General features: G+C 43.3%; 1 protein-coding gene across 3 annotated transcripts in view; it reads right to left on the bottom strand.

Moving 5' to 3' along the window:
* Chd6 (chromodomain helicase DNA binding protein 6) overlaps positions 1 to 13,124 on the bottom strand; it is a 171,419-nt gene that overhangs the window by 34,185 nt on the left and 124,110 nt on the right. For all 3 annotated transcript variants that reach the window (XM_005362986.3, XM_026787117.1, XM_026787116.1), the window contains 7 exons: positions 11,642 to 11,844; positions 10,834 to 11,033; positions 10,183 to 10,342; positions 8,664 to 8,753; positions 7,596 to 7,699; positions 3,366 to 3,495; positions 1,338 to 1,398 (listed from right to left, as the gene is read on the bottom strand). In XM_005362986.3, coding sequence (XP_005363043.1) covers positions 1,338 to 1,398; positions 3,366 to 3,495; positions 7,596 to 7,699; positions 8,664 to 8,753; positions 10,183 to 10,342; positions 10,834 to 11,033; positions 11,642 to 11,844 — 948 coding nt within the window. The remainder of the gene's footprint in view (positions 1 to 1,337; positions 1,399 to 3,365; positions 3,496 to 7,595; positions 7,700 to 8,663; positions 8,754 to 10,182; positions 10,343 to 10,833; positions 11,034 to 11,641; positions 11,845 to 13,124) is intronic.

Raw genomic sequence — 13,124 nt, 5'->3', positions numbered from 1 at the left:
CACACACCCACCCATGCATGCTTTCCATGCATGTATGTATATGGCAGAGGAAGAGAAAAAGAGATCACAGGACAGAATCCAGAACTTTGAAATGGAACCTCACAAACATGTCCAACTGTCTTGTTTTCCCCCAAAGGTGCAAAAGTAATTTTATAGAGAGAAAGAATATTTTAAACACTTATGGAATAATGGGATGTGACCAGGTTAAAGAAAAACCTGATCTAATTCTCATCATTTAAATTAGAACTAACCTAAAATGGATCAAAGACATTTATGTAAAACTATAAAATGTAGGAGAGGGGAGGGCAGAGACTTTCTAGGCTGCAGCAAGAGCTCTTACACCTGGTACCATAAACACAACCCACAAAAGTAAAAGTGAGAAATTCATTTCCTCAAATTAAAAATTCTTGCCATGTTAAAGACAACATAGAAAGGGCAAAATGACAAAGCTACCTATCTGACAAAAGACTAGTATCTGGAATTTACATGAGCTCTAAAACAGCGATGAAAGTAGAACATTTACTGAGCAAAGCACAAGAAGCAGTGAGCATCACTATGCATTAGGGAAATGATGTCCAAGGGCACTACTACACAAGCATCAGAATGCACCCATAAAAAGACAACAATTCAAACGCAGGGTGTGTAAAAAGCAGGTCACTTATTTGCTGCCAGTAGGGGCAAAGATGATACAGCTACTCTGAAAAAAATGTGGCAGTTTCTTAAATAAATGTACATTATATAAACAGTGCCATATCCATGCTAAGGAATAACATTTAGCTACCACCCCTGTCCCTAACCAAAAAAGAAAAAAAAAATATGGTTTAACAGACAATAACCAATTTTCAGATTATGACAAGTGAAAAAAGCTAACTGCTAAAGGTTCATACTGTATGATTCCATTTATAGAACCTCTTTAAAATGACGAAGTGATGAAAAGGTCAATAATGGTTGCCAGGGACTGAGACGTGGTGGAAAGGGAAGACAAATGATTATGAGATGGTGCCAAGACTTTTGTAGTGACAGGAATGTCCTTTACTTTGAATCATCAATGTCACTCTCCTGAATATTATAATAAGCACAATCTTACAAGGTATTACTATGGGGGGTACAGGGGACATAGGGTTTCTCTGTACTGCATTTTACAACTGTATCTTAAATTTGCAGCCATCTGGAAAAGACTTCAGAATACAAATGTAGTCCACTGTGTGGCTGGAATCTCTGTCATAGCCCCTGGGTGACACAAGGCAAGTGCAGCAGTGCACTCCAACTCCCCACACCATGAGCTACTCTCTCAGCACGAAAGAGCATGCAGTACCAGGACAGCAGATCTGACTCACCGTTTGCTTCTGGAGACCATCTAACTTGTCCTCAGCACTGTCTTCTTTATCTATGTTGCCTCTAAATAAAAGTAATTATATACCACTTAGGATTTTATGTTACTACCAGAATGCTTGTAAACAAGCCCTCCAAATCACCGCTAAAGGGAAGGTTAGTAGATATCTTTCTTATAGGCACTCAAAATCTTAAGATTTTCTCTTTCTTTTCAGAGAACCTTAGAGATACTGAGAACGAGAGAAACTACTACCAAAGAATTTTATCATGTGGGTGAGCAAGGACTTCAACTCGACTAAGACCTTCCATGAGGGTGAAGCCTACCAGGCTCACTCTGAGGCTGACTGTTCGACAATGATACTGTCACTGAAAAGGTGATTACAGCCCATCAAGAGCTGTCTGCTGCTGGGCAATGGTGGCTCACGCCTTTAATCCCAGCACTTGGGAGGCAGAGGCAGGCAGATCTCTGTGAGTTTGAGGCCAGCCTGGTCTACAAGAGCTAGCTGTCTCAAAAACAACAAACAAACAAACAAACAAACAAACAAACAAAAAGAGCTGTCTGCACATACAGCTCTGAGAAAGAGAACAGATTCTAGTCCAAACTGACAAAAGTGCACACCCTTAAGCACACTGGGGTAACCACTCCTAAAGCCACTTTCTGGGAAGACAACTCTCTCTGCTGTTGAGATGGAAGGGCAGGTTGTCCTCTCTGGTATTGCGCTTGTGACTCCATCAGCTACGTCGTGTCTCCTGTGAGTGTAACTATTCTGAAGCTTGTTTCCATGATTCTTCAATGCTTAAACTGGAAAGCAGGCAGATGCCTTGCTCCTAGCTTAGGTGCCCCCTGGAGTCACCAAATAGAAAAGCTACACACAGATACCTCAGCCAGGTGGTATTTTTGCTGAACCAGTTATTTTAACTAACACCAGGACCTGCTGTGGCAACACCTCCCAAAATATGCTTTTATTACCCTGTCCACAGATAATGGCTTTGGGGAAGAGAACATCAGACAGTTAAAGTGTTCACTGGGGCTACTGGCAGTGCCATACTTTCACGGCTAGGTCTAACCCATAGCCATGGGACCAAAGTATCTCATCCTTAGCAGAGGAGAGATGTGGACAAAGCTGACAGGACACATCAAAGAGAAATGCTGCTTTCTAAACCTTTGCATATTTTGGTGATCTATAGGTTTTAGCTGTTACTTTCATTTTCCTAAGAACTTAAACGTTTGGAGATTATACCGATGATAAATAAAACTCAGCCAAAGAGGATGTTTCTATATTTTGTATACAACTCTTTACTATACTGAATGGCCGCAACTTCAAAAAGTGCTGAGTTTGACTTATTCAGAGTTATATGATCCTTGGATAATATCAGCAATCAGCTGAGGAACTTTATGATCAGGATACTTGCTGTGTCTGTGTAGATTTTTGCCAGCTTTCTTCCCTGAAAGCCCTCTGGCTAGACATGAGAAGAATGGTTAACAAGCCAGGCAGGATCATCAGCCAGGGAAATCCATGAAGGACAGGAACTGGAATTTGGTCAAAGCACAAGTATACGGTAGAGTAGGATGAACTGGAAGAAGCAGTTTTGAAGGGCATCGTCACAGTACAACAAGGCTTAAGAGAGATGTCAGACATTGAGGGAAATCTGTGGTGGTTTGAATGAGCAATGTACCATCTAAGCTCAGGTCTCTGCACACCCAGTTCCTAGTCGGGAAGCTTATGAAACTTTAAGAGGTAAAACCATGCTGTGGAGAAATATACAAATGGGGCTAGGTTTTGAGGGTTTAAAGCCTGGCTCCACTTTCTGTACCCACGAAATGTGATCAACCACTCTTGCTGCTATGTGTCTTCCCCTCCATATGAACTCTCTTTGTGGAATATTAAGACAGAATAAATGTTTTATTCTGCAATGCTCTTGGTCATTATCTCATCATAGCAACAGAAAAGTAACTACTACATAAAGATACAGAGCCCTGGATGGATGTGGAATAGAACACAAGTTGGTGACAAGGCAATGTGGCTTCTCACCTTTCAGGAATGTCTGGGGTTCCATCTGTGACACCCTGTTCTGCAGACAGGGACTTCTCATCAGGCATCCCGACTTTCTCTAGGAAGCAGAGTGCTGGGTCAGCCCGCATGGCGTTGTACCTCTCATAACCTGAGCGGGCAATGACAAGTGCGAGACGTCAGGGCAGAACCCACCAGACCTGCTCTGGCCTAGACATTCATTCCGTCTCTTATTCAGTGAAAACTAAGACAAAACAAACTGATCGATGCTTTAAACAATTTTAAGCAGTTTTAGGAATAATGCTAGCTTAAGAGACCTCCCAACTGGGAGCTACTATTCTGGAGCTATTGCAGCCTTCTGAGTAGTTTCTTACTAAAGCTGGAGCTCGCGTAAACACTGCCTGTGAGCAGATGCACCGCTGAACTATCCTCACTGGTTTGCTGTTCTGTGCAGCAAAGGGAAGGATATGAGTTACCTGACAACCTCTTCCTCTTATTCCTCACTCTGATACCCAGTTACGTCCTAAATGAACTTATTTTCACACAGTCAACTCTATCTCACAGGTTAGAAAAGGAAGCTGAACAAAATGATAGCTGTAAGTGCTGAATTAAGAACTGGATCACGATGACTGTTTATTGGGTTAGCAGACTTGGCCCAGTTACAAACCCAGTACAACAAAATCCTAAACACACTTTCTGGGGCTTTGGAATTGTTCCTCATTACATGTTTAAAGTAAATAAAATATTTTGACCCAGAAGATAAGACTTTAATGGCAAAACACTACATGAAATGCTCTGTGTTTACATGTGGAGGCTAGAGGTTGATGTTAAGTGTCTTTCCCTACTGCTCTCCTTGTTTTTAGAGACAGGGTCTCACTGAATCCAGAGCTCACCTATTAGATAGGGTGACCAGAGAGTGCACATCATCTTTTTGTCTCTGTCCTTTCCTCAACCTCCAGTGCCAAGGCTCCAGGTGTGTGCACCTTGCCCAGCTTTATGTGGTACTGGGAATCCAAATTTAGGTCCCTGTGCTTGCATGGCAGGAACTTTACCTGATAAGTCACCTCTTCAGTTCCCCCCAAATTGTACTTTTTGAGAAAGCCCAAACAGGAGGATGTGTAGTATTTTATTGAATCTAACATAATCTTTTTTAGGGAGCAAGAAGGAGAGTGGGATTCTCCTGAAAGTATTATAGAGTAAAATGTAATCTCATAAATAAGGCAAGGCTTGTCCAAATAAAAGACCCAAATCTATTGTCATAGCAAACTATTTTGAGAGACACTCTTTCAGGCAAGGGAAGACTCTTAGGGCAGTTCTCCTCACAGACAATGTCAGTCATTGGCTCTGTGACATGTACTGGGACCCTGAGGTAGGTGCAGGAAATGCAGAATGCTAACGATAACCTGCTTGGTTGTAAGAACAGATTCAACTTTGTCAGTTTTGTGATGTACTGCATCCGTTACTAGGATAAAGCACCTAGTACTTCTCAACAAGAACTACAGGACATTGATCTTTTTTAAAGTTTTGTTAAGATTTTTTAACTTTTAATTTTGTGTCTGTGTATGGGTTTGTGTACATGAGCCCAGATGTCTACAGAAGCCAAGAGATAGTGTTGGATCCCTTGGAGTTAGAGTCACAGGCAGCTGTGAGCTGCCCATAAAATGTGGGCCCTGGGAGCTGAAATTAGTCTTCTAGAAGGGCAGCCCAAATTTAAATGCTGAGCCATCTCTCCAGCCCCAATGCACTTGATTTTTTTTTTTTTTTTTTAAACATAGAGCAATCTTTCTGTCATCTTAGATAGGAGCTGTTGCCATACTGTCACGGAAGCATGTGCCATGAGAAACTGCACTGCTTTCTGTTTTTGTCTTTTATCACTTATTCTTTACAATGGTGATCTAACCAATGCAAGTCTCTTTACGGAGACTTAAGGTTCTCTAGAAATAGAAGCTTGGTCTTCCTCATCATTCTGAGTTTTGTAGGTTTTTTTTTTTGTGTGGTTTTTGAGGGCCTGACATTATGCTCACTCAATAAGCAACAAGACTAGATGAACTGGTTTTCTTGAGATCCTTTTTCTTCCAATTACTGGTGTAGAAGAAAAATTATTCTGCACTATCTCCGTTGAAGCTTACATCAAAACTAAATTTTCCCCTAATATGTCTGTCTTAAAGAGATTCCTGCCATGGTCTGATCCCCATGAAGAGGTGAGTTATCAGATAGTGAGACAGTGAGTGCCTTCCTTTATTGTCCCATTACTATTGAGGGAGGTTAACTGTCCACAAGCGTTCTGCCTTCCTGATCTCTGCACGACATGATGGCAATGAGATAGGCTAGGGTCTTCCATGTGCCCACCTGGGTAAATTTCTACACTGTATGGTCTTGTCATGTGTAAGCCTGATATTTCTATTTCTTCATTAGTTACAAGGCTGGAGTGGGGAAGACTGATTCAGTTTCCTAGAAACCCCTAGCAGTGACCCTGAAAGAGAAACTAGGAGTGGTAATGGCAAAACAAAGACCTACAAAGCCACAAGACAGGTCCTTGAAGAGATGGAGGCTGCTTACCACATTTTGAGTAAATTTTTAAGAATTTGTTTAGAAATACCAAAATCCCCATATTGAGGAATATTTCATGTACCCAGTCTGTCCCAAAGGGGCAGTTATCATTTAGTGCGTGTGAGAACTATCGGGAACATTATGCAGACTAGGCTTACGACAGGGTGTTCTGGCTGCAGGCTAGAGTTCCCACTGAAGACTCAGCCTATTCTACTACAGATGGGCCCAAGACAGAAATTTCTCACCTAAATATGGCTACACAGCAGGCTGTCTGGAGACATACCCACAAAAACTTTAGGAGATGAAAAATTCCAGCACTATACTACACACCCAACCGAAGCATGGAGAAAAAGGTGTGCACACTTCGTGGTACACGATCTGGGGAAAATGAACCGTCTGTAATAACTGCCAGTCAACAGAAAATAATAGCAGACTCTTAAGGTAATGCTTTACCAAGGGAGGATAGGCATTTGTTTCCATTTCCCCAAGCTATTAAAAAACATGCTAGTTCTCTTTAACTTCTTGGTTAATGAAAAGAATTAAAGATTGCCCAGAACATCTTTACCCGAGACGGTAAAATTACAAACTAAGAATTTTGAGTTCTTTAAATCTTAGAATTCCACACAAAAATGATCTAAAACCTAGCACTTGCCTTCACTCCCTAATTCCTCTACTCAAGTAACAGGGGCACTTACTGTGTGCTACACACTAGGGCAGACACAAAGATCACTAGCGGAGACGGCTCAGTTGGTGCCGAGATTTGAATAGGAAATGCCCTCCATGGCTCACATGTCTGAACACTTGGGTGGCACTGTTTGAGGTTATACAACCTTTAGGAGGCAGAGCCGTGCTGGAGGAAGTATGTCATTAAGAGTGGGCTTTGAAGTTTTATAGCCTAGCTCTCTACTTCCTGTTCTCTGTTTCTATTTTTGGTATATGGATGGAATGTGATGGCTCTGCTTCCTGACTGCCACTCCAGCCTCATATTCCTGCTGTCGTTACCTACCTACCACGATGGACTATATTTCCTCAAACTACGAGCCTTTCTCCCAAGCTACTTCTGTCAGGGCATCTACCAGAGCAATAGGAAAGTAACTAACACCGTTGGAAAGAGTGCTTGTTGTAAGGGCATGAGGAAATGCACCAGATCCCTGACATCCATGTCAAAAACCAAACACGGCTACATATTTGTGTGCCCATAACCTCAGTGCTGGGGTGGAGGGGAGGAAGGAAGGTCCCTAGGGCTTGCTGGCTATCATCTAGACTAGGTATAAAAGGTCTGGTGAGAGAAACTGTCTCAAGAGAATAGGTGTAGAGTGACAGAGAAGACGCCCAACAACCTCTTGTGGCTCTGACATGTGCACAAGTGTGCATAACTGCACCTACCCCCTAAATGAAGGGGAGAGATAGATGCAGTCCCACCTTAAGTACAAACAGCCGAGGGAAAAGGATAAAATCAAGTAACTTCTTTGTGACTACAGTTACCCTTTTGAAGTTTCTCAGTAATATATTCAAAGTACTGTTATGAGTCAGTCACACATTCATTGGGTCAAGACTCTGGGTAGGTGGACAGCTGTGAGGTTCAGCTTTCTGAGAATTAGATAGCGGGATTGTTGGGAGTTTGCAGGAACATGTACAGCCTAGTTAAGATTGCTTGAATCAGTTTTTTGGGTAATTGATCTGGAATTTTCTAAAACACACCGTGCTTGAACACGCCAATGAGAAGGGACTTATCAGCTTCAGCATCCCACCAATCCACTGGGATTTCCATGTAGTCAATGTCAGGCAGAGGCACATCCAGTTCCCTGTGGAAAGAAGGGTGTGGTTTCAGTGTTCTTTGCAGCCAGACACAACATAAAAGCTACTGAATCAACCCTGGTATGAAACCACATTCCTGACTGAATGTCTAAGTAACAATAAGACAATCCAGAAGGCTGTAGCTCACAAAGCTGTTTAAGCATAGGTACTAGGTTCTCAAACTCCACTTGAGACTGGAGGAGAATCTACTGTCAGCTGGCTCTGGACTGTGTGTGTAAAGCAGTTCTGGTCTGTCCCTTTAATTAAGAACCAACGCAAAAGTCTTGGATGTTTTGATCATGAAAAGGCGACATTTCCCCCAAATGACTGAATCCTTAATATTATCTACACCATCTTACCTCAGCGTTGACATTGGTATAGTCTGAGGTATAAAGAGGGCCTTTCAAAAACTAAGTGGTCCGTTAGGTCAAAACCAATCACACATTGCATTTTTCTGGCTAAAAGAGTGAGCATAATGCTCAGATGCACACATCAGGATTGGTGAACGAGCCAGGACTGGAGAGCCTGCTACCATCAGCCCCTCTGGGTTTCGGTCCATGTTCTGAGAAACACATGGACCTGAGCTCCCTGCCTTCATTTTCAGGGCTTGGATGGAGGAATATCTACCTGTATAGTTCCTCCCTCCTCTCCCCACTGCCTAGGATGGTTTCTCAGTAGAATTAACAACTGTCATTAAGATTCTTATTGTGACTGATATCCCTTGACAGGCCCAACTCCCTCTCCTAACACAGTGCCATTTTGGGATGAGTATAGTTTATACATTAAACCTAAACAGGACCAGTGACAGACTGCGAACAAAGTGGAGGCCTTTCTTCTCTATCTCCCTGTTTACTATCCAGTAGCTGTCTTGGGCAGGGTAGAAACATGGGTCTCCTGAAACAACAGGCTGGATCTGGTCAGTCTATGAGCAGGTAATTTACATAGATTATTTAACTCTGGATGATGTATTACCTGGCAGGAGTTCCCTCAAATGCTTTATCAGCAGCTTCTCCCAGTATTTCAGCTTTTAGGAAGTATAGCATTCGGACTCTAAGAAGCACCCTATGAAAGATGAACACATTAATACAATATTCTGGAACCTAAGATTGAGAACACATTATCTTATTAAGACAGACAAATTAATAAGCATTCTTGAGTAGCAGGAAGGGGTACATCAGAATATACCAGAATAAGACACCAGTTATCAACACCAGATATTACTAGTATCACCCCTTCACCATCCAAAATAAATGCTTTCCCAGTTTCTTGCTAGACCATCCTGTTAGCCATAAGTCAGGGCAGAGACAATCAATAATACCTCCCTTAACCCCAATCTTTTCATGTGGCCACAAGGACCACAGGAGTAGCTGGATTCCAAGAGGCTAGTTACCAAGTATACTAGTTACAAAAGAGTGAATCTGTTTGAATAGTGTTACTTTCAGGCAGTTTTACACATACACAGTTAGATACTTAAAGGGCAATTGTTTTTCACGGATACTTAAAAGGCAATTGTTTTTCACGGCAGTATGTCTTTTCCTGAGGTCACATTCACTTTGATTCTGCACTCTTAGGCTCCATGGCAATGTACCAATTGTGTTTAAGACAAATCAATTAAGTATATGTTCGTCAACTGCCACTATCCTGTACCACGCTATATGTTGTAAAGAATATAGCAAAGTAAACAATCCAATCATGCTCTACAGGCACCTAGAAGTCCACTGTGAAACGAGACCAACCACAAAGAGTCAGAACAGAGAAACTGACAGCTGAGGCCCAGGCTAAATATGCACAAACACAGGATGGAAATACGGGGAGGTGCAATGGAGAACACCACTGCTAAAGACACTTCATACTTAAGCTAAGCAGCAAAGAGGTCTGGAGGGAACACTTGCAGTTCACTCGTAATACCAGTCAAGAGTAAAGGTTAGCCACTGAGGGAAAAGCCTATGTACAATGGCAGTGCTCACAGAGGAACTGACTTCCAGATAACTTGTGTGATGAGGGACCACAAATTTTATGGACAATACCGACCATTTTCAGGAAGAAAAAGTAGGTTATTTATTTATATATGCTGGTATTACAGTTCTCTGAAGAAACAGGCTAATAGACTGTCTCTGGAAAGCAAATGGGGGATCTAGAGATGGGAGGAAAACCTATTTTTGACAGAGGATTTTTATGTGCATGAGTGTGATCTATTCAAAAGAATGCAACTTAGAGGCTTCGAAATAAAGCATAATTCTATCAGATCTGAGTAGAAAATGGCACTGTGGCCCAGCTCAGAAGCAGAGAGAGGATGTCCTGACTGGTTCTCAAAAGTTGGCTTAGAAGTCTCTGGGTACGGAATATATTGTAGGCGAGAAGACTGCTGAAGGAGTGGGGAAAGGGCATAAAGAATGCAGACAGTTTATACCCCCAATCCCCTCTCCTTTCTCCAGACCTTGCATGGGGTGTGAAGTCAGAAATCTGGGCTGTTTGAGAGAGGCTAACTCACTTGTTGCAGTGCTGTTTGAGGTGTTTCTTGTATCCATCATCATGTAAGACCACCTCAGGGTTGCAGGTGGCTAGCCAATCTGCATTCTTCAGTTCTGGGAGCAAGAGCTGGTTTTTTGTCTTTTTTCCTTTCCTCCCTCTGGGGACAGGGGCAGACAACCCTGAAATGGAGAGATAATGACACAGGATGAGCCAAAAGGGCTTTAATATGGGCATTAAATCTGGGCCAGGTATAGAAAAAGCATGGTGGGCCCCTGGTGACAGACTCCTCAAGTCCCCAGAAAGCAAGGTGGTCAGCAAGATTTAATAAATGACTTGTGAGACTCAGGGAGGAACAACACAGCCTGTCCCTTTTGGGCTCCTGGGGTCTAGTAAGAAGGAGGAGACTTGAAGGGAAGCTTTGGTTAAGGAAAGAGAAGCACAACATAAGACAAGTCATGCCAGAAGTGACACAGACAGAATGGTGAAATGAAAAAGACGAGCCACAGAACACAAGGTCCGAGTCCTCAGTTCAGGGGACTCCCGATGGACTCAGGTAAGTGAGCAAGACCACATGTAGGAAATGGCAAGAGCACTCACCTGCCCTTATAACAGAACACAGGCAACAGTGACCCCAGAGGAGAACTCACAGCGGACCTATTTTACCACTTACCTGAGTGGTTCTGGAGGGTCTGAGCTTGTCCGTCTTTGGAAGGTGTGATTAGCTCCCAAATAAAACTCTTGATCTTTTCATCTCCTTTATAATGCTTGACACAGTACACCAACAGGGCCCGGCAAATCATTTCCATGTCTTTCTCATTCAGGTGCCACTTAAATCGCCCATGAGTCAGGATGTCCTTCCACCGGCCCCAGCTGATGTAAGAATACAGAAAGTGTTGGAGGAAGAGCCAGACACACCCTCCACAGAGCAGAAATTAGAAAGACAAGAGGTTTCTCATCTTCTTATAGTGTATTAGTTACCCTAAAAGCTTAGTCCTGAAAGGCCTGTGACTTTGACTGCATGCCCTACTTGTCTCTAAGGTGTCCTACATGCTGGATCATATGGCTGCTGGATTGTTAAGTAGTGATGGTCCAAATTACTGGGGGCAGAGAATAAGTTTGGAATTGAAAAAGTGCAGCTGCAGTAACCACTGCATAACCATGCCTTAAGCGCAACATTTTTGTACTGATTCCTTATAATACATTCCTGGGTGGAAGAGGAAATCAGTACCAGGCAGCAAACTGGTACCAGACATTTTCAGTGACATGTATTTGAGAAGATCCAGTATGTCTATATTACAGCAGCATAGCACAGTGATGAGGGGAATTTTGATACAAAGCACAGCTTTCTCTTACTGCTGCAGATCTCATCAGCTAGTACCCAGAGGGAGCTACAAGTTCACTGCACAAATCTTAGGGACTTAAAAAAAAAGTGGGAAAATAATGGTAACCCCTTCCCACTAAGCAGAGCCAGTTCCTACCCAAAGATGAGCAGGTTCTTCTCTACCCGGAAGCACTCGGCACGGAGGTAGCGCCTGGCTTTGTCATTGAGGCGCCTGGATCGTGTGGGCCTTTCATCTGAGTCACTGTCTAGCTCTGAGAACTCCATAAGCTCATCCTCTTCAAATGAGTTGTAGTGCTTGGTCTGCTTCCTCACACGTGGCCGGTCAATCACTAAGCTTTCCTGGAAATGGAGAAGACTGTGTTGAGGAGGCCCCTCTTTTCTTTACTCCCTGCCACTGTGCACAGCACCCCGATGCCATTCCTCAGGGCATATTTGAGGAAGGACCACCCACATCAGGCCCTGGCAGGGAAAGCTCTTTGCAGCACACCTGCTGTCTCTATGATAACAGACAGGACAAGCACAGGGGATTCTCAGGAACTTCAGTTCCTTGGTTTCTTGGTTCCCAGTGCTGTCCACAACCATCTGTTGTTTACGCCATCATTCTAGCAAGCAAAGCCCCTAAGTGCCCAAAGTGGCAGTCTGCTAGCTCCAAGAAAGACTGGCAAGGGGAGCCCCAGCTGTTCTGCCTGGCATGGAAAGGGCAGTCTCAGTTCTGGAGACAGGACCGGTGAGAGGATTCCATCTGTTGAGCAACTTCCTGAAGACAGCACACCCTGCTGCTCTCACATCCACCTCCTTTAATTGTATTTACTAACCTTTTGCTAAAAGACAGAATTCCTAGTTTAGGAATCTCATTTCAGTGGCTCCCCTGAATTGCTTCTTCTCTAGTCTCACTATTTTCTGTTCCTTATTCCTTCTTCCCAAAGCCAGATCAAACTCCTCGACACTTCTCCATGCAACCCAGACAGTGAACCTCTAGCATCACCTGCCTCAGTGACCTTGTTCCTACTCTGGACTCCTCCCATTCTTTTTGCTGCCTACAGGGTAGGAGCTTGTCCTCCCCCACCGATGTCCTGCCCACACAGTTGCTCCTTGATTAAGAGACTCTTTATGGCACTTCAAGAGCTCAGAATCTTCTTAAAGGAGGAGAAACAACATTTCTAGTTGAAGAAAAGAAGCCAGGATAAACAAACCCCAATGGTTAACTACAACAGAACAGTAATGTGGATTCTCACTGACTTGGCTAGATTATAAGAAGGTTGATTTCATTGGTAAAATAAACAAACTGTCTTGGCCCTTTAATAGGACAGAAAATTAGGTAGGCGGAGTAAACAGAACAGGATGCTGGGAAGAAGGCAGTGAGGGCAGTTGCCATAGCTCTCCTCTCCGAGATGGAAGTAGGCTAGAATCCTTCCAGGTAAGCCATGAACTCGTGGTGCTACACACATTAATAGAAATGGGTTAAGCAAGATGTGAGAGTTAGCCACTAAGAGGCTAGAGCTTATGGGCCAGGCAGTGCTTTAAAGAATACAATTTGTAGCCGGGCGATGGTGGCGCACGCCTTTAATCCCAGCACTCGGGAGGCAGAGGCAGGCGGATCTCTGTGAGTTCGAGACCAG

Source organism: Microtus ochrogaster, linkage group LG8 (assembly GCF_000317375.1).
Source record: "Microtus ochrogaster isolate Prairie Vole_2 linkage group LG8, MicOch1.0, whole genome shotgun sequence".
NCBI lineage: Eukaryota > Metazoa > Chordata > Mammalia > Rodentia > Cricetidae > Microtus > Microtus ochrogaster.
Note: the sequence above shows the minus strand (reverse complement) of the source record. Positions and strands in the feature narration are given on the sequence as shown.